At 39.7% G+C, this 22,836-nt stretch overlaps 1 protein-coding gene across 12 annotated transcripts in view; it reads left to right on the forward strand.

The window, feature by feature from the left end:
* Nucleotides 1-22,836, forward strand: part of DNM3 (dynamin 3) — a 388,315-nt gene that overhangs the window by 52,967 nt on the left and 312,512 nt on the right. For all 12 annotated transcript variants that reach the window (XM_074322213.1, XM_074322210.1, XM_074322205.1 and 9 more), the window contains exon 2: nucleotides 1,646-1,719. In XM_074322213.1, the coding sequence (XP_074178314.1) occupies nucleotides 1,646-1,719 (74 nt within the window). The remainder of the gene's footprint in view (nucleotides 1-1,645; nucleotides 1,720-22,836) is intronic.

The following is a 22,836-nucleotide window of genomic DNA, read 5'->3' on the forward strand; positions in this document are numbered from 1 at the left end:
GAAAACATTCAAAGAGTCGTTATATGGATTCAGATATTTTTTTAAGGGAGTAGCAGCCTCTCTCTTTCCTGAACTCCAAATGTAGTTTATCTGTCCCTTTCTTTGATGTCTTTCTGTGGGCATGCCTTAATTTTTCCATCAGATTTCAAACTCCTGGTGGCGAGAGCGTCTAACTAGCACTCCTTAGTTTCTCAGTGAATTTTTGTTTGTTTTTGATGAATAAATAATATTTATTTCTGGTGGCATTTTTTTTAGAGCAAATGCATGTCTGTAGCTTTACTACTCTATTTTAGTCACATACAGTGACATGCTAAATGAACTTAGCCCTTGGAGTTGTGGAGTAAAGTCATTAATTTACACTAACACTTGCAAAATAAATGAGTTGTAGCTGGGGAAATTTTCTTACTTTTATCTCTGTGACTCTCCATTCTAAAGTATCAGTGGACCTAAAGGTGTTGGTTTTGCAGCCTTGTTGCTGGCCAGTCTCTGAAACCCTATCTGTGGGGAAGCTCTGTCTGCCAACGTTCTTCAGAATTCTTAGCATGCCCCCTGCTGATAGCCCCCCCACATTGTTGAATGACGTATCCTGACCTGAGGCCAGTGGTTCGCAAACTGATGCGAGCATGGAGTTCCTAGAGCTTGTGAAAGAGTACGGATGACACACCTTCTAGAATGTTCTGAATCTGGAAGTTCAGGATGGTGGTGGGCTTCTGTGGTCATGACACCTTCTGGTGGCCCTGGAACCACTTTTTAAACACTGCCATTGAGTCAGAGATTTGTTTTGAATGGAATTCTGTGATTTTTAAAATGAGGATTCTTTTCTAAGTTTCGAGGCATGCTAAATGTGTTCGAAAACTGTGTTGTAGGCATGTTTATGAATTCTTTGACACCACAGAATCAGTAGGATTTATGTGGCACTGCAGATGTAATTATATAATACTTTCTTTGCTGCAGTTTTATTGCTCTGGTGTATATTAACATGCCATTTAAACACAATCTTTAATTATTAAAAACTCCCATTTATCAGGAGTGAGAACAAACAAAACTGAAATTGCATTTTTTTTTTTGCTGTTAATTTCTACATACACAATATTTATCTCTGCTTGATCCCACATTTTATATGTGACCTTTTATTGGAGAAAGATTTCAGGATATTTAGAAGATGCAATCTAATGTACCTTTAGTAATTGTCAGTATTTGATGGTAGGAATATTGATCTTGAAGCTAGGCAGAGTACTGAATTTGTTAAGTACCAAAAAGAGTTTAAGGATTAATTTCTGCATCAAATGTTTTATTAATGCCAATTCTCTGAAAATAAAAATTAATGGAAAGTACACAGTGACGCAAACTTTTATGAATTCCAGCTATATAGAAATGAGCAATGTATTCTAGCGAGGTCATCATGACAATGTACACGTATCAATATTCAGTATGAGAGGCCCCACCTCTTATTTATTTATGTGTTTTTGCTTTTTGCAAATGTTGCTTTTATACGATGGGTCTAGCATTCTTTAGACTTGTAATGCATTGAAAAGTGGGGAATTGGAAAAATTATTGTGGAACTCGACCTACAAATTTACAGGTGATCAGAATTCCTTACAATTCCTTCATGCCTCAATCTATTATTTCTTCTTTTTTTTTTTAGGGACTTCCTCCCTCGAGGGTCAGGCATCGTGACTAGACGGCCTCTGGTGCTCCAGCTTGTAACTTCCAAAGCAGGTAATAAATGAGGATGTTTGCCACTTGGAGGCCATCCCTGGTACCTGTTGCCTCCATTCTTGGGCGGTGGGTCGTAGTCACAGAGATGTTTTTGTGATTACTTTGCTGTGGGTGGTTACCTACATTTCTCTCCAAATGCTCCTCCCTCCTTCTTGCTCTTTTGATTCCTTTGATTGCATTAAAGGGAAAGCCTGGTTTGCATGGATTTTTAAACACCTACTATTTTTTAGGCTTAGGAAGTAATATTTTATCATTGTAATTCATCTATATAATTTTACAGTACAGCATAACCACTTAATATCCCTTTGGTATACCTCCTTCCTGTGAGTGTGTGTGTGTGTGTGTGTGTGTGTGTGTGTGACACTTTTTTTTAAAGTAGTAATTCAGCACCCAGGTAATACCTGTATGCATATGTATGTGAATCTATACCTGTGTTCACATATTCATGTCTGTGTCTATATCTAATGTGCTGGGCTTGCCCCTCTCGTTAACACTGTGATAATTTGATAGATGAATGAGCTTTGTTTTCATTCTTATTTCTCAGCAACTGATGATGGTGAAGATTTGCTGTGGTTAGTTGGTGTTTATATGTTTTCTTTTGTGCGCTGGAGAGAACCAGCCACTGTTCTAGGCCCTGGAGATACAGCAGTGACTCGGGCAAAGCCCCTGCCCTTCTAGTGGTTTATATTCTGCTTATATCATTTTAATGTATAGAGGATTTAACTCTGTATGGTTGTAAAACTATACATTTACGTTTCACAAAGAGTAAATATTTAGCATGATTTTCTTTTTACATGTTTTTTTATTTTTTAACATTTAATTCTTTATTTATCTGAAATTTATTTTTGTTTATGCTGAAATATTTTCCCAGTCTCCTTTGTCTTCTGTTCTACTTCTGCCGTCATCTGTTTCTGAATATCTTTTCTGTTTTATGGTGCCAATACCACAGTTTTGCTTTTGTGGCTTTATAATTTGCTTTAATATCTATCTGTCAGGGCTATTGTCCTCCCCCCATTACTTGTTTTTAGTTAGGGTTTCTTTCCTGTTTGTGTGACAGAGTTTAGAATAATTTTGCAAAGAAAGACAAAGCTATTCCCACTAGAATTATTTTAAACCTATAGATTCATTAGAGAATAATCGAGCTCTTTAAAATGTTCACTGTTTTTCCAATCCAGGGACCATGCTGTATCTTTTCATTTGCGCAGATCTTCTCGGTATTTCTTGGTAAAATTCTTGATGGTCTTTATATAGTGTCCATGCATTTCTAGTTGGGGTGTTCATGTTTACTTTTTGTTGTCCTTGTGATTTGAATAGGGTTTCCCGCCCCCATATTTTATAATTCCTCATTGCTGATCTATGTAAAAGCTGCTCTCTTTCCTTTTAATTTGTAAAATAATCATCTTACTGTACATTTGACAGATTAAAATATTTTTAATTGATTCTCTTGAGTGTTTTAGTTATAGAGTCATTTCATCTGCATTTCTTAACTGATTCAATAAATGCTTATCATTCAAATACTGAGATGGCTGAGAAAAGAGACTCATTGACCAGAATAGTAATCACCTTCTTTGCCATGGGATCATTTGGTGAGTGTTAACATGGGAAAAGTTCTCTTGCACGTTGAGCGCTAGTGAGAAGGTACCTCACATGCTTCTTCCGTTTACCCTTTTGCTAACAGCCCCCCAGTCTTGTCCCTGCTAAGCTCCTGACCGTTTTTTCATTACTTCCCATTAATTCACGAGCATCATACGTCTCACCCCACCTCTCTTTTCATGCAACGTGGACTAGAAATTCTTCCTCCCAGGGAAAGCTGGCCCACCATCATTCAGGGACCCCGAAACGGGGCTTTCATGTTGTAGCACACTACTCCAGCCAGTGACAGCTGAGAATGAGGCTCATTATTTAAAAAAAAATGTTTTTTTCATCCTAAGTGAACTATTCCTGGGGAAATTCCATGTATGACTACAGGCCTGGGTTGGTGGAGGGCTAACAAAATGTCTGAAAGGAGCATGCTGGGATTGTGTCATTGCTCGTATGATTAACTTGTGCCTCCAGCTCCTAATTGGGTTCAGTTCCATAAATGCTACTTTCTCTAGATATATTCATTCATTCATTCATTCATTCATTCATTCAACTAGTAATGTTTGTTGAGTGACTCCCAAGTCCCAGGCAAATATTCCTGTCCTCACAGAGCTCACATTCCAGTTGTGGAGAAACCAACAACAAGCAAAACACATGAGCAACACAAACACATAGCATGTTAAGTGATGATGAAAGTGAACATTCGTGCCATGCTGCTGTGTGTAGGCAGAGAGACATTAGAAGACACCAGGAGGGAGGATGTTTGAAGTGTAACAAGGAGCCCAGGAGGGCTGGAGGTGGCGTGAGTGAGGCGGGGCCACAGGAGATGGCTAAGGAGAGACAGTGCTGCTAGAACAGGGAAAAGGCTGATTGGGTAGGTGTCGGTCAGCCACCTCGAAAGGGAACATGGTAGGAAGATTAGAGCCTTAACGTGGGTGCCATGGAATGTCACCGAAAGACACAGCAGAGGGATACAGGGATGGGAGAGTGCGTTGGGATGATTCTTTACTCATTAGGACAGTGAAGGGAAGGGCTTCCTCTTCTACTGCAACCACGGAAAGAGGACCATGTGGGGGGAACTGCAGGTGAGCTGTGCAGGTGGTAGAGTTGAAGGAGTCCTCACCTGATGGCTTCATTTTCTCCGGGAAGTCGGAGACAAGGTATTTGCTGATAAAGTCCATTTTATCTTCTCATTCCCATGACCATGTCTCTCATTTCTCTTTCACATCTCATTCGCTGGCCAGGACTCCAGAGCCGTGTTTTCCTCTTGGTTGTGATGCCGATGCCTCGTGCATTAAATTATAGGTATACTATTTACTACATGTTTTTCCTGGTAAAGAACAATTTTATTCCTGATCTTTAAAAGATTTCAAAGGCTAATAAATAGGTACATAATTTTATTGAGTGCCATTTTGGCATTTATTAAGACGATCGTCTGAAAAACTCTTTGGTATGTTCACCCTCGCATTCAGAGATTTCTTATTTAAGCATTCTTGCATTCCTACGATATACTTGATTATAGTATTATAGCTTATTCTTTGACTGGACTGTTAAAGTAATTCCATTACTTTTTCAAGGTTATTTACATTTCTTTATATATGCATCTATCTAGAGTTGTCGAGTTACACTGAAAAAAAGGTATGCTAGTCAGCATAGAATGAGTAACTTTCTCTCGGTCTCTTTTGACTTGATTTCATTTGCTTTTGCAACTCTTAAAAACCCAGTGGTGCATTTCAGTTCTTGTCTCCAATTAAAGATGGCTGCTAGTCAGGATTTTTACAGAGGGTGATGTCTTAGAATCGGGTTCAGAGACAGCAGCCGGGGGTGTGGCATTAAGAGTCTGTGCAAGTTAGACTTCAGGCTGTGGTGTCGCAGGGCCCAGAGATACGGGATGTCAGAGCACACAGGGGAGTATCCAAAACCGCGTGGATGCTTAGTGTTCTAAGGCAGAGATTTTCCTCCTGCAACTCTAGACTCTCTTAGAAAAGGATTGCTAGACTCAGGACAGTCACTATGTAGATAATTATAATAATGAGTCGATGCCATTTTTTTGAGCATTAATTATGTATTAGCATCACGCTGTTTGGAGATGTTTTCATTAAATCTTTACAAGAACCTTCTGAGATGGATGTTATGAATCTCATTTTAGAAAGAGCCCCAGCAAGGCTAAGCCATTTGTCCAAGGCCACTCTGTTTGTAGGAGGAGGGATTGTCCTCGTATCTTTCTGACAATGTTAATATTGCATTGTAAAAATAGGAAACTTGAAGTGCTTTCTTTATAGTTGAATTAGGTTTTGGTGCAAAAGTAATTGGTTTAAAATGTTAAAAATAATTGCAAAAACCGCAGTTACTTTTGCACCAACCTAAGAGGCCACAGTTTGTATTTTTATAGGGTATTTTTTTATGTAAGGGAACATAACTATGTGAGTAGTAATATGGAAATTATTTGGTTAATTCATAATAATCATCTGCTTTCCAAGATAATGCCCATTCTGTACTATTTCATGGCTTATCTCCACCTACTGCTGTAGTTGTTTCTAAACAAAGCCAGATAATTAATTGCAAGCCCTGTGACTTATTCCAGATATTTTGTTTTTGGACAGTTACTGTGTTTCCCCAAAAAAAGATCTAGCCAGACAGTCAGCTCTAATGCGTCTTTTGGAGCAAAAATTAATATAGGACCAGGTATATTATATATTATATTCTATTACATTTATATTTATATTTATATTATATTATACTATATTTATATTATATTATATTATATTATATTATATTATATTATATTATATTACATTATATTATATTTATATTATATATATATATATATATATATATATATATATATTATATTATATTATATTATATTATATTTATATTATATTATACCCGGTCTTATAGTAAAATAAGACTGGGTCTTATATTAATTTCTGTTCCAAATGACACATTAGAGCTGATTGCCCAGCTAGGTCTTATATTCGGGGAAGCACAGTAGTACAGAAGAGCATCCAACAAATCACAGTGTTGTGAAGAAGGGGAGAAAAACCACCATCTCTGTTTTGTTAATAAAGATGAAACTTTTTTTATTTTTTTAATAAATTTTATTGGGGGACAGTGTGTTTCTTCAGGGCCCGTCAGCGCCAAGTCGTCCACCATCCCATGGTGGGACTTGAACCGGCAACCTTGTTGTCAAGAGCTCGTGCTTTAACCAACTGAGCCATCCGGCCGCCCCAAGATAAAACTTTTAAGGGAAAAGGTCATGGTAGTTTGGACTCAGAGGAATTTCTGAAGGTGTGACTTGGGAGGGCAAGAGCTGGACAAGGTGTAGGGTAAGGACTGCAGTGTCCAGAGCACAGGAGTAGGTAGGGGGGTCTTCGTAAGACAAGGGGGCAGGTTTCAGTGCCTGGGGGCTCCCTCCAGCACCATGTTGCAGGTGGCTGGGGCCAGCCTCCGGGATCCGATGGTGCAGCTCTCTTCCCAACTCTGTGTTCAGGGACATCATGGTGGGAGTATCGAAAGTGTAGAAATTGGCAAATGCTATAAATCAGGACATTTCCCCCCTTAGGGTGCCAGTTGTTAAACACTTATCAACATGCCACTCGTTTCCTTCTCAACACCTCATCTCACTGTTTACTGGTTAAATGACATGTCAGACTGAGAAAGCCAGTGTGTCTGAGTGTGATGTTTTTGAGGAACTACTGAATATTATTGAAAGTGTCTCTGCTTTAAGAAGTGATCCATTGGAAAGTTGATATGTCCTCTGAAGGAGAGGTGATTTTTTTAAGGCAGCAGAATCCAAGTCACTCATTAAACGTTGCTCTTAAGGATTTACAAAAGTAAAGCCTGTTTGTCATGGTTAAGGACAAATGGTTTTGTGTCCTGGAGAACTTTGCTATTTAAAATAGTTCTCAAAATGCTATCATGTTGCCTCACTCTCCTTTATTTTAATGACATTAGTGTAAGAAATGAAGATATTACAAATCAGAAATTACAAAAATGGGTGAATTAAAGGTAACTGTTCGAATTACAGAAGTATTCTTTTGTATGCTGCTTCCTCCCTTCATGTGTGTCAAATATATTATTAATTCATCAAAATTTGATTTCCCAACTTTGACTTGCATCTACTTCACAGTGTAATGTGTGTCCATGTTTTAAAAATTACACGACTTGTAATTTCTTAGCGAATTATTACTATTCAGTATTTTGGGTTGGAGTTGCTGTAAATGACCATTTTAATAAATAGGCTCAGTGACAGAAGCCAGAAAACTGGTTTTGGACGCACCACATAACTAGCAGGGTGAGGCGGAGATACCAAGTTCGGGCAGCGGGTCTGAGAAGCAGCGGGTAGGCTTGGGAAGGGGGTGTGTCACCACCGGGTTCTGAGAGAGGGGCTGGCTGTACCCCGACGTGGGGTCCATCCTCAGCTCAGCCTGAAGATTTGTGAGTCTAGGCACAAAGTCTAATTGAGGAGATTGCTTCCTGTGACAGCAGTCAGGGAACTTGTGGAGGAAAATGTCACCTTTTCACCAGTGTTTTAAAGAAGTTCATAGATTAGTTAGACCTTAAATCCCGATTTATGTGCAAGATTTGTTTTCTAGTTTCATATAGTAGACTGAGATCTACGAGAGGAAACAACCAGGTATGACTTTGAATGACAACAGAAGAAATATTTTAAAAATATGGATCTCAACTTGTTTTACATTTCAATATCCGAATTTAACTTTAAATTGATATTTTAGTATAAGATAGTCTGTTTTTGCCGAGGACCACATGTTTGTTTTCTTTTCATTGTAACAAATTAACCTCATGGCAAAACCAAATGTGATTCTGACAACATTCTTTCTTAGTTGCAGCTTTGACCTTGTTCTGCTCCAGTGCTGGTTCCCCATAAAGGGCAGTTCAGCATATCAAGTGCAGATTCCTAGTTTAATGTCCCTTGAATATAGTTATTCTAATATTTTAAACATGCAGGTGATTCCTGGGGACCCCGGGCATCACCCGCAGACATTTTGATTCAGCAGATCTGGGGTCGAGCTCAGGGAGCTGCCTTTTGAAGAACTCCTGCTAGGTACCGTGTTTCCCCGAAAATAAGACCTAGCTGGACCATCAGCTCTAATGGGTCTTTCGGAGCAAAAATTAATATAAGACCCAGTATTATATATTACATTACATTATGTTATATAATATATATTATATTATACCTGGTCTTACATTATAGTAAAATAAGACTGGATCTTATATTAATTTTTGCTCCAAAAGACGCATTAGAGCTGATGGTCTGGCTAGGTCTTATTTTCGGAGAAAGGTGGTAAAACGTTCACTAAAGCTGTTGCTGTTTGAGTTGCACAGTGAAGCTCTCATAGAACAGATTCATTTAATTATTTCACGGTCCTTCTCTTTCTTCTTTCTAGATTCCTTTCCCCCTTCTTTTTATTAGGCTCCTTTTGTTGAACACTTACCTGTCATTGAAAAACTGTCTGACTTTTGATCTTGGCGTCTTCATGCAGGTCTGAACAGGCAGCCTTCCCAGGCTGAGCCGTCTTCTCCACCTGCTGCCTCGCTCAGACACCAGCACCTCTGGCCCTTGCAATTCAAGAGCCTGGGGATCTGTTTTTCCCCCCAGCTTTATTTAGATGTAATTAACATATAAAACTCTGTAAGTGTAAGGTGTACAATGTAATGATCCGATACATGTGTGTCAGAGGATTTCCTTAGACTATCCAGAGGCTGAGATTCTAGTAACACCTGGTGTTGTTGTTATATAACCTGCTGACCTCCCAGGTGTAAATGTAGAGAGTGAAACCCTCCAAGTGAAATCTCGGTAACAGCAAGTTCCTACCCACTCATCCCTCGGAGCTGGGGCCCTCCTCTTTGATTTCCCATAAGTTCCAGGAATTTGCGTTGACCCCGTAAGATGTCACATAGTTACCAAGCACAGAACTTTAATTCTGGAAAGTGGAACTATCAAACATACACTAGAATATATGTGGTGGGGGAGTCGGACAGTGGGATGTTGGCTTTCCCAGGAGGTTTGAGGATCATTGGCACAGAAGGGGTCAGCGGGATTTGTATTTCTGGGGCGTGCTTTGGGTCATTACTCCTGGAATACTGGACACAATGGAATAAATGAATGAACATCCAAAGGTGGCACAACATCCTTGTTAAATAGATAGAGATGGAGAGGCATATCCATGTGTCAAGGTAAGACTCTGTCCAAATATTCCCACACTTGTAACCTGTTTCATTGGGAGGTCAAAATGGCTTTCCTTCAGGATTCCTATAAACCTTGTTTCTAAGGGGGAAAAGGTAGTTTGTGCTATCTGGGATTTCCATACAGATCTACTTTAAATCTGGTTTGATTGTGTTTTTCAGGTCACTGTTCTTTTAATATTTGCAAAACTCAAGAAATTCAACTTGTCTCTATTTTATGCTCCATTATTGGAATCTCACTGTGAATTATTGATTATATTCACCTCTCCTTCCTTCCTTCCTTCCTTCCTTCCTTCCTTCCTTCCTTCCTTCCTTCCTTCCTTCCTTCCTTTCCCCTCCTTCCCTCCCTTCCTATCCCTTTCCTTCCTTCCAATTTCTCTTTCTTTCTATCTTTCTCCCCACTCCCATTAAAAAAAAAAATGTTGTCTCAAAATAGTTGATATTGAAGAGGACCAAAAGATAAGCTGTAAAGTTGTTAGTATCTATTTAAGTCTGAGAGGAGGAGGTGTGATTTTAATTGTAAGAAAATGAACAGACTTCTCTTACATTGCGCCCATGCTGTAGCCACTTGACAATTACTACTTCCCTACTCCTTCCAACTCGCATTGTTTCCCCTTGGGCTTCTAACACCAGAAATTGGAGATCACAGGTATCCCCTGAATTTGCATTTGTTGGGTGGGTGGGAGGAGTCTGGAATGCATTTTCTCTGCATTCTCCTCTTCAGTGGGGGGGAGGGGATATGCCTTATTTTTCTTACTGTCACGCCTGCATCCTTCTCTCCTGGAAGCATTGACTTCAGTATTCACCTGACCAGCAGGGCAGGATGGATGATCTCCTCTGTTAAAAGCTGTGGCCTATGAGTTTAAGAAACTGATGGTTCTGTTGTCCGAACAGCCTGAGAACAGACCATTGAACAGTTGAGCTGTGCTGCTGGTTTACAAGATGGTTGTGTATTAACCGAAGGTGTTTATTTTACAAAGGGAACTAAATTCACGTGGCGTACTTTTCGATGATTGTGTTAATTTAATATTAACAGTCTCCTGCAAGCCTGGTGGAATTTCTTCTCATTATTTTCCCGAAGTGTATTTGTTTGGTAAATTTTTATCTTTGTGTTTTTGCATTCATTCATTCATTCGTTCATTCATTCACTCAATCAACGGATTTCGAATGCTCGCAGTGTGCCATACAACCCGGAAGTTGCCAGTTGTGTCTTGCCTACCATGTTTCTCCGATTGTCTTCCTATTACTCTCATTTTGGCTAGTATTTAAGGAGACTTGATTTAAAACTCTGTATAAGTAACACACCTGGGTGGAATTGCCTCTCACTTACCTTCAGTTTTTGTTGTTCCATTATATAGGAATTTGGGGTCATGTGATACTTTACAAATAATGACATTTGTACATATCTCTCTGTAAGGCAATGCCCAAAGCAACTTGCGAGTCTCTATCCTTCGGAGTGTCTCAAATCTATGGCATGTCAACTGTGATTTCCATTTTAAATATCTATGCACCCTTGTTCCTCTCATTCCTCATCAAAACCCTTGTTCCTGACATGTACATGATGTATCTAACTCTCCATCATTGTATTTAACGTTTCGTTTTGCCATGTACGTGTCTCCCAATGTTCGTATTAGACTCGGTGCAGGCTTCTCATTGACCAAGTATTAGCGGACAATTCAGAGCAAACATACATGTATTTAAATATAATGCAGATCGATTCTGATTTATGAGGCAGGTGTCATCTTGAGACATGGTCTCAATTGTTTACTATTGTCTAAATTGTTGCTACTCCTTAAAATAAATCTTTTAATGATTTTTGTATCTATGCTACGGATATTGTTCAATTTGAGTATTCATAAAAGTAAATGCATAAAGAGTACTTCTTCAGCAGTTTACTGAACACCTTTCTTCATGTGAAAGCTATTTCTTGAGGTTACTGAGGAGTGTACGAAGTTTCCGTGCACTGACGTCTGTCAGGAGTGAGATAAGAAGAATAGGGAGCAGACACCTCGTGGTCTGACAGAAGCGTGTGGTAGATGGGTAGGGTGTGTGGTTCCTGTGGATTGGGGTTGCGTTTGCACTGAGGCTTTGTTTCTTCTTTTTATGCCTCTCGCCTTATCCTCAGCTTCGACAGAACTGTAATCAATAGTACTTGTGTGTGTGTGTGTGTGTGTGTGTGTGTCTGTGAGGTGAGTGTGAGTGTGTATGTGTGTGAGTGTGTAGAAGTGTGTGTGAGTGTGTGTATGTGATATACTATCCTTAGGTGAATTTCTTTGAGCGAGTTGTGTGTGTATGGACGTTGGGGAAACAGATACACATTAAGTCTCCATTAAGACTTCTAATTTGACTGGGCTTAGATATTTTTAAAAAGTATCACTCATAGTTTACATGGTTTTAATTTCATCATAGCAGGCTGAGAAACATCAGTATTTCACAGGAAATACTGGATATCTTTTGTATGGCTTTATTTTCAAAAGCTTATCCACAATAATTTTAGATATATTAATTTGATAACAACAACTTTCTTCAGTGTTCATGTAGAATTTCAAGATTTATTTAAGATAAAATAATAAAGCAGTTAAGCAATTGCATTTGTGTTTTGGGTCCCACCATGCTGTATTCATTTTTACTCCTTCTGTTATTAGAAATCTCTCCCAGGAGCCTGAATTTTTGTATCCTCTTAGGACCTTGAAAACCATTCTAAGAGCATCTGATAAGTTCATTTACACTCAGATACAAGTAACTGATACAGTTTAAAGCGTTAATATGCCAAAGATCTTTGTATTTTAACAGAAAAAAATGAGAAGCCTTATATTATAAAAATTAATGTCTATTAGTGGCACTGTCTTGTGGGAAGGAGAAAGTTTTTTAATCTGTAGGAGTTTTTTCACGCTCTTGACACCACACCACCTAAATGGCTACAGCTATGCTTCTACCCAAGATTAGCCCCTTAAGGTAATTCCATCTTCAGTAAGTTCAGAGCGCTTTATAAATTATTTATAATCTTTAAAACACTCTACTTGTAATTAACAGACAGCATTTCAATCTGTTTGACAGCTGATGAAACAAATGCAACATTTTAGAAAGTAAAATAATGTATTTGAAAACACTTGGAAAAGTGTGAATGCATCATGCAAATTTTTATTGGTAAATTGCTTCAGACGTGGCAATTTAAGCAGCCTCACTAAATTTTTTATCAAGGTGCTAATTTATAATGGATAAGGAAAGTAGGAGAAGTTAATACTGAGATGTTTTAAGAATGAGCTGGGTTAAGAACTCTGGTATGTCTTTATTCGAATGCCTAAATGCAACCAGCATTTTTATTCTGTAGGGTTCTGGACATGGAAGGGGAGTATACACTGTCAGATAACCAATGCCAAGGTGAAAATGCCCACGTTGTATATACACATAAGTTCACATCTCATGGTGAGCGTCTCATTGATCTGATCAGTTTGGGGGAGAAAAAGGAAGGCAGCTCTTCGGTGATAATATGGGTAGTTGATAGAAGTGCTGCCAAGGGAAACAGCCCCCGCACATTCCTGGTTCTGCCGGAGCCCTGTTCACAGACTTCCTCAAACAGATGAGTTTCCTGAAGGAGCCAGATTCCTACATGGTAATCGGACCAGGGCACTCAGTGACTTTTGTGGTTAAAACAGAATCCAGATAGAGGAAGTACTAAGGTCAAGATTTGTAAACTACAACTATATTATGAAAATTATTCTACTTCCTACTATTCAGGCATTCAAGGGTTCCAAAAAAAAAAAGCAGTACTATGTGACTTCCTCAACTATGTAATTTGTTTAGGTACAGCAGTTAGGAAGTGAAAATGTAGCTACTTCACTTAGATTTTATCTGATTTTTAGATTAAAAAGAATATTGCTCCCTACGAGTATTATGATGTTTTCAGAAGAGAAAAGCATTAAAGTTGCTCAAAACACCCCAAATCATTTTATTATTATTTTTTTAATTACAGGAAAACCTTCAGAATTTACTGATTCCATGACATAAATAGCTGCCCCCGTCGTAAACTATTATTACTATGGGAAATTGTAGAATGTTTGAAATATCATAAGGTATTGCTAATTGTAACAGTAATATAATAGAAGCACCGTAGCCTACCAATACTTAGTCTAGTTTTGGCTAAATGTGTGAATAGGCGTGTCAGATGTGGGTTGTCCCACCGGGGCCCAGGCTCGGTAGTTTACTGAGGGTGGGGGCAAAACCACCAGTGCAGGCGTGAGGACAGGCGGCCAATACACACGTGGAAAGATGCTCAGTATCGGTGCAAATCCGAGCCAGGAGAAGATACCATTATATACCTATTAGAAGGTCTGACATTAAAAGGAGTGAGCCTACGAAGTGTTGGCTGGGATGCAGAGGACCAGGAGCTCCCCCACTGTCGCTGTCTCATGTAAAACGATCCAACCACTTCGGGAGGAATCTTGCCAAGTGGGACTTTTTGGCCTCCTCCATAATCGTGGGAGCCAGCCCCGCACAGTAAATTGCTTGATATACGTCTACATACCTATAGCCCACTGGTTCTGTTTCTCTGGAGAACCTGGACCAGGCCAGTTGTATATCAATTACACCTCAGGAAAGCTGTTAAAAATATGATGTGTCCATCTACCTAATTGCTCTGAAGTTGCGGCCCGTTCATATACAGACACTGCTGCTTGCTTTGGGGGTGGGGGAAGGAAGGGGGGCCATGCCCTCCCACTCCTGCTTTGATTTTTGTGCTGTCTGCTTCCCAAAGATGTTAGATAGTAAACATGATGTAACTGATCACATACACGCTTTCCCAAGGTTAAATTCTCTTTCAAAGATATTGTATACTCTGCTGGACTCATGTTTGTTGAGTCCTTCATTCAAATAATGAGACTTGGTGGTTGCTTTATTGGTTGTAATGATCTTGGTGTTTGAGGGTCTGTCCTGTTCTTTTACTTAAAACATGATGGCTACTCGGAAAGAACTCACATTTTGCTCTCCAGGCAGGAAAATGTTGCAAATCTCATACGTCTACCCTTTTGATGAATGTAGGACTTGGTGCCTACTTGGTTATCAACTGGGAAAAGTCTTGAACTAGAAACCAAACTTGGACACATTTCACACGCGATGCTTTGCATTCTAAAAGCCTTATTTGTCATCTCCTTGCCTGTCTGTTCCTGAAGTGTGCTACGTTTTCCAAAGTTTTCATTTATTTGTGAAGGAATATATTTCCGAATACTCAGATTCCTGAAAAGGCAGTTTTTTTGCTTAGGCAGCAAAAGTTGGTGTAAGCAAATGGTATTGCTGATTTACTGTGTGACCTTGGCCAATACATAGACTGTCTGGTCTTTAGTTTTCTCTTCTTTGAAATCTTTCTGGCGTCCGAGGTATAGTACTGTAAGTGGGTACTGTGGTTCCTGGGCAGTATTTCCCCAGAGTAGTCTCTCTTTCACTGCCATATTGTGCATTCTTCGTGAAGAAAGGGTCTCTTCTTTCCCCGTGTCATGTTTTGCCACACAGGGATGCCTAAGTAGAAAGATGACGTTAAAATAATGAAAAATTCGATGTCTTCTAAAAGTAGGCAAGAATCAAGATTTTCATACTTGAGAAAAGATTGTGAAATGTGTTATCCGCTGCCCATGTCAACCAGAAGTATTTGTGTACTTGCTACATCACCGCATACTTTTGTACAGTTTGCCCAGTACTTGTAAAGCCTCGTGGACGTATGGTTGAAATAAAAGCCGTAGCTTCTGTACTGGGGAGACCTGGGAAGTAGGACTCTGCAGTGATCAGCTGGGCCGTCGGGGCTCTTAGTGCAAAAGGAGTTCACAGCACGGAGTCGTCATGTGGGTTTGAGTAGTTAGACAAGGTGCAGTGGTGGCCCCGATCTGACGTAGACTTCAGTTCAATAGGAGGGCAAGCGAGGTGATTTGTAGGTGGAGAGACAGTTAAGGTTAGGTTTGGGGCGGGATAAACAGGAGGCAGTGAACAGACCTCTCCTTCCATTGGTGACGAGGCTGATGTGCTGCAGGGTGAGGGCAGGTGAGAGGGACCACTGAAAACTTGGTAGAGGAGTTGGGAATTTTGTGTTTAAAGACAGAAAGCCACCATGGGTTTCTGGGCAGGGCAACGTCAGGTGTTCAGAAAACATTGTACGCATCCTATCTAGAAGACTTCCAGCAATGCAAGCTCAAGGCATAGAGGTGTTGACAAGGCCAGTGGGCAGTCATTTTACCTAAAATGCAAGTGGATTATTTAGGATTGCTTAGCTTGCTGGATGTTAGTACTTCTTCCCAAAGCCCTCAGAGCTGGGTTCCATCTTCCCAGGTTCGTTTTCTTTTGTGTTATTCAGTCAACCCTCTAGTTTAGCAACAGTGAGCATGGCATTTCTCAGGCTGATTTTTTTGTTTTATTTTGTGTCTGGATTCCTTCGTCATCCTCTCTTCCTGATGTACTACTTCCTCTTGTGAGAAGAGCTTCGGCTCAGACCCACCCCTTCTCCAAAGCTTTCTCCAACATCCTCCTTCCCTTAGTTATTTATGCCTTTCCTTATGTTCCCTAGCACTTTAGACTTGTCTAGTAACACCCATCACATTATCCCATAACTTGGTGTTTATCTGACTCTCTCGTCTAGGAATCACTGAGATTCGTGAAGGCAGAGGCCATTCATTACATTTGGATGGCAAGCTCCTAAGTGTAGTGCCTTTAAAATGGTACCCATTTGTTTAAATGCTTCTTGAGTGAATGAGTGGGCCCTTCTCCATCCCCAGTGAATGCTGAATTTGAGGACTTGTGAGGTCTTACTCAGTGTAAACGTTAGTGGGTAAAAATCCAGTGGAAGTTCATGTTCCATGAAAATTTAATGGAGTGAAATTTTGTACGTGGCACTTAAGTGGATAGACTGGTAAGTTCATTGGCTATTTTGAAGCGAGTTATTTTTTCATATGAATCATCAAGTAACTTATTTAGGTGCTTCTTTGCTGCCTTAGAAAGCAAAGGACTTCCTACGACTGCAAGAGTAATAATACATCTCTACATTTTCAATTTATGATTCTTTTCCCTGAGGGAGCTATAATTTCTATCTCAGCATTAATAGCACCGATTTTACTGTCAACATATGAATAAAACACTCTCCTTTTTACTTTGTTTTAGCCTCATTCAGAGAGGTTGTTATTATGGCTTTTGGTAAGAAATGGCTGATGATGTAGACATTTACAGAATAGTCCTTTTTTATAGAGAAGGAATTCAGAGCTTTAAAGTATTCAGATTCTAACTAAATAAAAATTGCCATAGGAGTGATGGTCTCTTACTTAGTTTGTATTAGATGCACCTATCTAGGGCACTAGATAGGTTTATGCCTTCATACTCATATCTCGCTCCTGAGATGTGTTTCTCACATGCTACCTGACAGTGATATTGGCTGTTACCTGCAAATCATAAACTCAGTTGTTACTTTGGCCTTGGTTAATTAAATGCCATGTTTGTACCTTCAGTTATGATAATTATTTATGGAGTTAGACGCATAGGCAAATTTCCTTGCCCTTTCCGTGATAATCAGCCATCTGAGCTTTACACAGATGAGAACTTAGGCAAGCTGTCAGTATACCCTATGTCCAATTCTTTATTTTTATTGACAACGCCTTCCTGCTTCCTCATTTTCTTCCACTGAACTAGAGGAATGCTAACAGCCAGGAATGCTGCCAAGAAGGGGCAGCTTTGAAAGAAATGACTTCAGAATGGAGAGCACCAAATCCCTGTCACGCTTTTGTTTTACTTTTCTTTAGGAAAGCATGGGACGAGGGGTTGAGTTTCCGAATGGTTGTGGACATGACCCTGTTCCATGTACCCCCGTCTGTCAGGAAAGCTGTTGAAGGTGGGCATCCCGAGCTGCCTGCTTACACGTGGGCTCTGCCCAGCACAAGCCTCAGAGGGACAGTTGCCCTCGTCGTCTAGACATTGACCTTCAGTTAACGCAGCCTTAGAGTGCATTAGTTCAGGGGCAGGGACGTTTCATTGTTGGTTTATATTGAACTTGTAGTCCACGGTTCCTGCCAAGTCTTTTTTCTTTTTTGCAAGTTGCCTGGATCCTTTACTTGTTTTATTGACTGAAGAGCAGGCCTTTACATTTATTGTGATCGTAAATTTCTTTTGTTAACTTTCCCTGATGATTCCAGCCTGCTGAGATCACATTGGGTTGCCATTCTCTTTTGCAACTTGTTTACAGTTCCTCCCCTGTGGTTGTAATGAGTTTACCCTCTTATCTGGCTCACATCACGGTTGGAGTGAGGAGTGGGCCGGCCACGCTTGTCAGAACAGGGTCTGAGACCTTCTGAGTTAGTAAAAGGAACGTGACCCCCTCACGCATTTCTTAACCTTCTTTGACTTCTGGGTGCCTAGTATTATTCCTTAGTGACAAAATGGAAAATGAAATCCTCTTAAGATAGCAGAGTGACTGTCAACCCTAATGCTCTCAACTCACTTTGCTGCTGACTCTTCTCAGGGCTGAAATGCAGCTCCCTCTTGGGGGCAGTGACATTTTATATCTGATCACCTTCCATTTCAGTTAGCAAGCTTGCTCATTCCTTCAAGGGAAGGTTTAGCCCTTGCTGATGAATCCAGCACATTCTAAATCACACCAGTGAAAAACACCACCAGAAGATGGATGACTTTTAACGAAAACATGTTTTCATATTGTGTCATTTCAAGTAGGATAAGTAGAATTGAAGAAACTGGGGCAACACTTTGTTATGCAATTCTTTCTGAGGTAGCTAAAAATATGTTCCCTGCAGAAAATTAATCAATTCTAGTGATTTGATGCTGAGCACGTCTGTTTTAATTAGGGATATTTAGCTTACTAATAAAATGTCCCCAAAACTTGAAGGTAGAGAAGTTCTGTTGAAACAGCTAAAATGAATATTCATTTTTTTTTTTAAATACCTGGCTCAGCATGTTAAAATAAAAAAAATTGAAGTACTTATATGGGTAGCATTACTATGTAATAGCAACTTTCAACCTTGTAGTTCCAGCTGGGTGGGCTCTTAGCTCTCACCCTCTTATGAATCAATGAGTTGCTGGATAATTATGAATCCGTGACTTGCTGGATAAGCATTATCTCTTAGCCAGAGAGAAGTTACCAGAAAAGTATTATCTGCTTGAATGCGTTGGCTAATGAACTACTTAATGGCTTGGAAGCTATGCACAGCTGTACTTTACAAAATCTGACAAATTTCCATTTATAAAACATAAATCTGATCATTTCACAAAGAGTATCATTTTCTAAAAGAAGACCCTGCTGTTCATAGTTACACATGACAATTGTAAAAGAACTCATTCCCTCTCTCCCCTCTAATGTATGCTGGGTGCATTGTATGTTTCAGGCTTTCTGGCAGGTATGGAGGAATCACATATGAATATGAGATAGTCTTGTATCTAAAGGAACCCACAGGCCGGAAGGGGGGTCAGGGACTTAAATAGCACAATGTGGCCAATAAAATGATAAAGCCACTACCATAACCATAACCATAACCATAACCATAACCATGACCATGACCATATCTAATAAGAGACTATAGAGGAGGGATACCTGACCTAACAGGTGAGGGGCATGAGTGGCATCAAAGGAAGACTTCCTGTTGAAGAGATGCTTACGGTGAATCTTAATGAGCCAGGTGCAGGGGTATGTGTTTTTTGTATGCACGTGTGTGAATGTTTGCAGAGGCTTCTGCGTGTTTGAGAGCACCTGGAAGAGGGGTGGGATATTTCTGGAAGTGACTTGGAGCAAAAGCTAGCAGGTGAGAAGTGCAGTGAGGTTGCTGGAGTATACAGTGTGTGTGTGAGTGTGAAACTGAGGTGGGGTACATGAGGAACCGTGTGGGCAATGGAGAACCCTCCAAGGCACGGAGCAAGCGGATGCCTAGCCAGCTGTGCGTGTTGAATGGGTTGCTGTGGTGACAATGGGAGGAGAGATTAAAGAGGGCAGGACTCGGCGTGACTCTGGAGTAAGCTGCCCGGGTGAGAGATGATGAGGGTTTCCCATGCCTGGCATTGCTGGAAAGGATCTTGAATGGAGTCAAGACATTTTTAGACAGTAAGTGTCAAAAGTTGCTAATTATACAAGTCCATGTGGCTCTGGGGCTTGCATTTGGGCAAAACCACAGATTTCTGCTGAAGCATAAAAATCAGCACTTGTTCTCATTCGGCCGACATAGTTCCTTCTTCTGCATCCTACTCCTGTTTTCACTGAAGAGATGGGCAACTGTGAAGCACAAAAAAGTCATTATATCTTGAAATAGTTTTTTTTAGAGGAATCCAGTAACCAGTATTATTAAAGAATAATGACGCTCATATACATTAAACATTTTAAGGGTAACACTTTCGGTAAATCTTGTCTTTGTTAGATTTTTATGGGATATTATTATTCTCATTTTATTTAGGAAACTGGGGCACAGAGAAGTTACAGTTTAGCTGGGATAATAATACCTACTTCCCAGGATATTGTGGATATTCACAGGACTTAATGAGTGTTAATTTATATCCTGACTTATGCAACAGACATATCCTAAGAATACGTGTATAAAATAAGTTTTTGGATTCAAATTCTATTTTGAATGTGATCAATGAAAAGATTTGGGGGAAGATGTCTACGTGCCCTCCAAATTATTTTGGAGTGAGTATCAATTTTTGTATGCAATGCGGCTCCATCTTCTACAGGTATCACATTCTACAGTCAGTTTTTAAGACAAAGATGGGTTATAGTCAAAATCAGTCTTCTGGCCTCAAAGCGTCATACTATAGATAATATATGTGTATGCAACTATCATTTCTTCTCACTTTTCACTGTTTATCAGAGACCTTCAATTCATTCTTTAATTTCTTCTTTGAAGATGTTAACAAAGAGAATCCAGTTGCTGTTGTCAGAGTTCAGTGTTGTTTTCTATGGAAACTTCTTTCCCCCAACAGGCCGTAAAAAGCAAATAAAGTGCATGTTAGATTTCAGCCATGTCGATCATTTAAGAAACCATAAGAATCATACCCAGAGCCTCTGTTTTTAATGTTCTTAGTATGGAACGGAGACTGTGCTTTATGTAGACCGTCTCATTTGTCATTTACCCACAGGGGTGCTTTCTGTCTCCTCCACGAACGCTTGATGCTTTGCACGTTGGTGCTTTCCGTATCCTTTGTCTGTAGTTTTACATGTTTTCTTTTCTCTTCTTGGCTTTTCCCCAATTGTAGCTACCCTCCTAAATCTAGCTCAGACTGTTTCCGTAAATCCTTTACAGACCATCCCAGCCTAAAAGACCAGTCTCTCTGCTCAATCCACACAGCATCCAGGCACACCATTCATTCGTCAATTATTCATGATGGTATTTTCTGTCTTGAAATCTTATTTAAATCTTTTGCTTAATTTTCATGAGTTTGCCTTTATTTTCCAATTTGGGTAAGTACTTCAAGGTTGTGAATTACCGCTCAGCACTACGTGTCCCCTGTAGTAGTAGTTCCTTAATCAGTAGTAGATTTTTGTATGTGGCCAGAAAACGCAACTCCCAGTTGAAAGATTATACTATATTACAAAAGGGAAAACAGTCTCAGTTCTGTAACCTAAGAAACACATTGTTAGGCTTGCTCACCAAGGAAATCGAAAATCTTATTACAAAAGCCGGAACAGGTTTTGGGAGACTGAAAATATAATATCTTTGTGGCATTAAACTTCTTACTAAAATGAAGCCCAGAGAGCAGTATCATACTCTCGAGCATCTTATCCTGAGCCGGTATCTGTAACAGATCAAACGGAAAGGAAAGGAGATGGCTCATAAACAGGTCCTAAAGAGATCTGCTCAGAAAAAGATTTTGCTCCGTAGTGTTGATGCATGCTGAAGGAGGAAAAAAAATACTGCAAGTTCTAAAAGACTGAAGGTGACATTCAAAGCCTCACGAGTCTTGGAATTATTCGTTCATTTACTCATTCATTCTTTTGATTATTCCTGAATCCTTAAGGAATGCTAAATTGAAGATGTGGAAGAGACAGTCCCTCCCTCTAAGCACTTTCCCTACAGCTTTGGAGGGAAGACATGTAAACAGATAGTGACCATATGTGCTGTGGAGTGTGTAATACATGTTATAGGAATATACTTGAACATGTCACTTTGCATAGAGAATCATTGCATTTTTTTTCTACCTGTGAAAATCACACGAGTAGTGCATTCACAGAGCCCTCAAAAATTCACAGGGGGAAAAGCATCACTCACAAGTAGTGAAGTGGTCAAAAGAAGTTCTTAGTGGAAGTGGTACTTGTTGGGTCATATTTTGAGAGGCACCAGTTATAATCATATAGATAATGATACAGACCCTTTGTTGGGTGTTGGCCATGCAGGAAGCTGTATATGTTCCTGGGAGGAGGAGGGCAGAGCAGAGTTGTCTGTGAATACCCTGCCATCATACCCAAGACTCTGGGTGTATGAACATTTGTACATTTGCATGAGGGAAGGTTCCAGAACCCCATGTGCTATGCAGGAACCATGGTAGAGAGAGCAGCACACGTGGTTCCTGGACTTTGAAGAAATGGCAGAACCTTCAAACTCAGGTCTGACTCTACAGTGTTAATTAATCACTCATGTACTTGACCACAGAACCCCAGACAGGCATGGCCGCCTCTGTAAGAGCATTAACACGGGGAACTGACTTTGTATTAGGGGTGATTTACATAGAGGTTTTCTGGTTGAAAGAGGAAGGATGCAGGTATTTTGGAGGGGCTCTTCTAATGTTATGAAACTAAGCAGCGTTATCAAGTAACAAGGGAGGATCCATTCATTAATACGTTTTATGGAGATTGCATTTTTTATTGTGGTCCCATGTGATGGATTCACATTTGAGTGCCCTCTAAAATGAGTGCACTTGCTTTCAAGCGAGGTGATTTGTATTTCATATATATTTGTCACTGATTATCCTTTTTCTAACTCCTATGATTTTTATCTATTTTGCAAAAGTAATGGATTACCTCCATGTTTCAGCCCCTTCTTTATAGGATTCTGTGTTCTTGTGAGAATTTTCTGTTAAGTGCCTATTGAGATAATTGGTGACTATTGTAGCTAAGCATTAATTTACATGCAAATTGAGTTGAAAAACCATAATACTACTGAGTATTTTATATCAGAACTTTATTACTTTTTTTAGAGGTACATTTCTGTTAGCATCATTTAAACTGACCACATAATGCATTGGGTTTTGCTAAGTGCTGGAATTTCTTGGGGTTATAAACAAAAACCACTGTTAAGGGATACCAAAAATATTTTAAATTTATTTATCTATATTTAGATAATTCACATACTAATTGACCTGTTTCAT

The sequence above is a fragment of the Rhinolophus sinicus genome, linkage group LG17, assembly GCF_036562045.2.
Source record: "Rhinolophus sinicus isolate RSC01 linkage group LG17, ASM3656204v1, whole genome shotgun sequence".
NCBI classification, from domain to species: domain Eukaryota; kingdom Metazoa; phylum Chordata; class Mammalia; order Chiroptera; family Rhinolophidae; genus Rhinolophus; species Rhinolophus sinicus.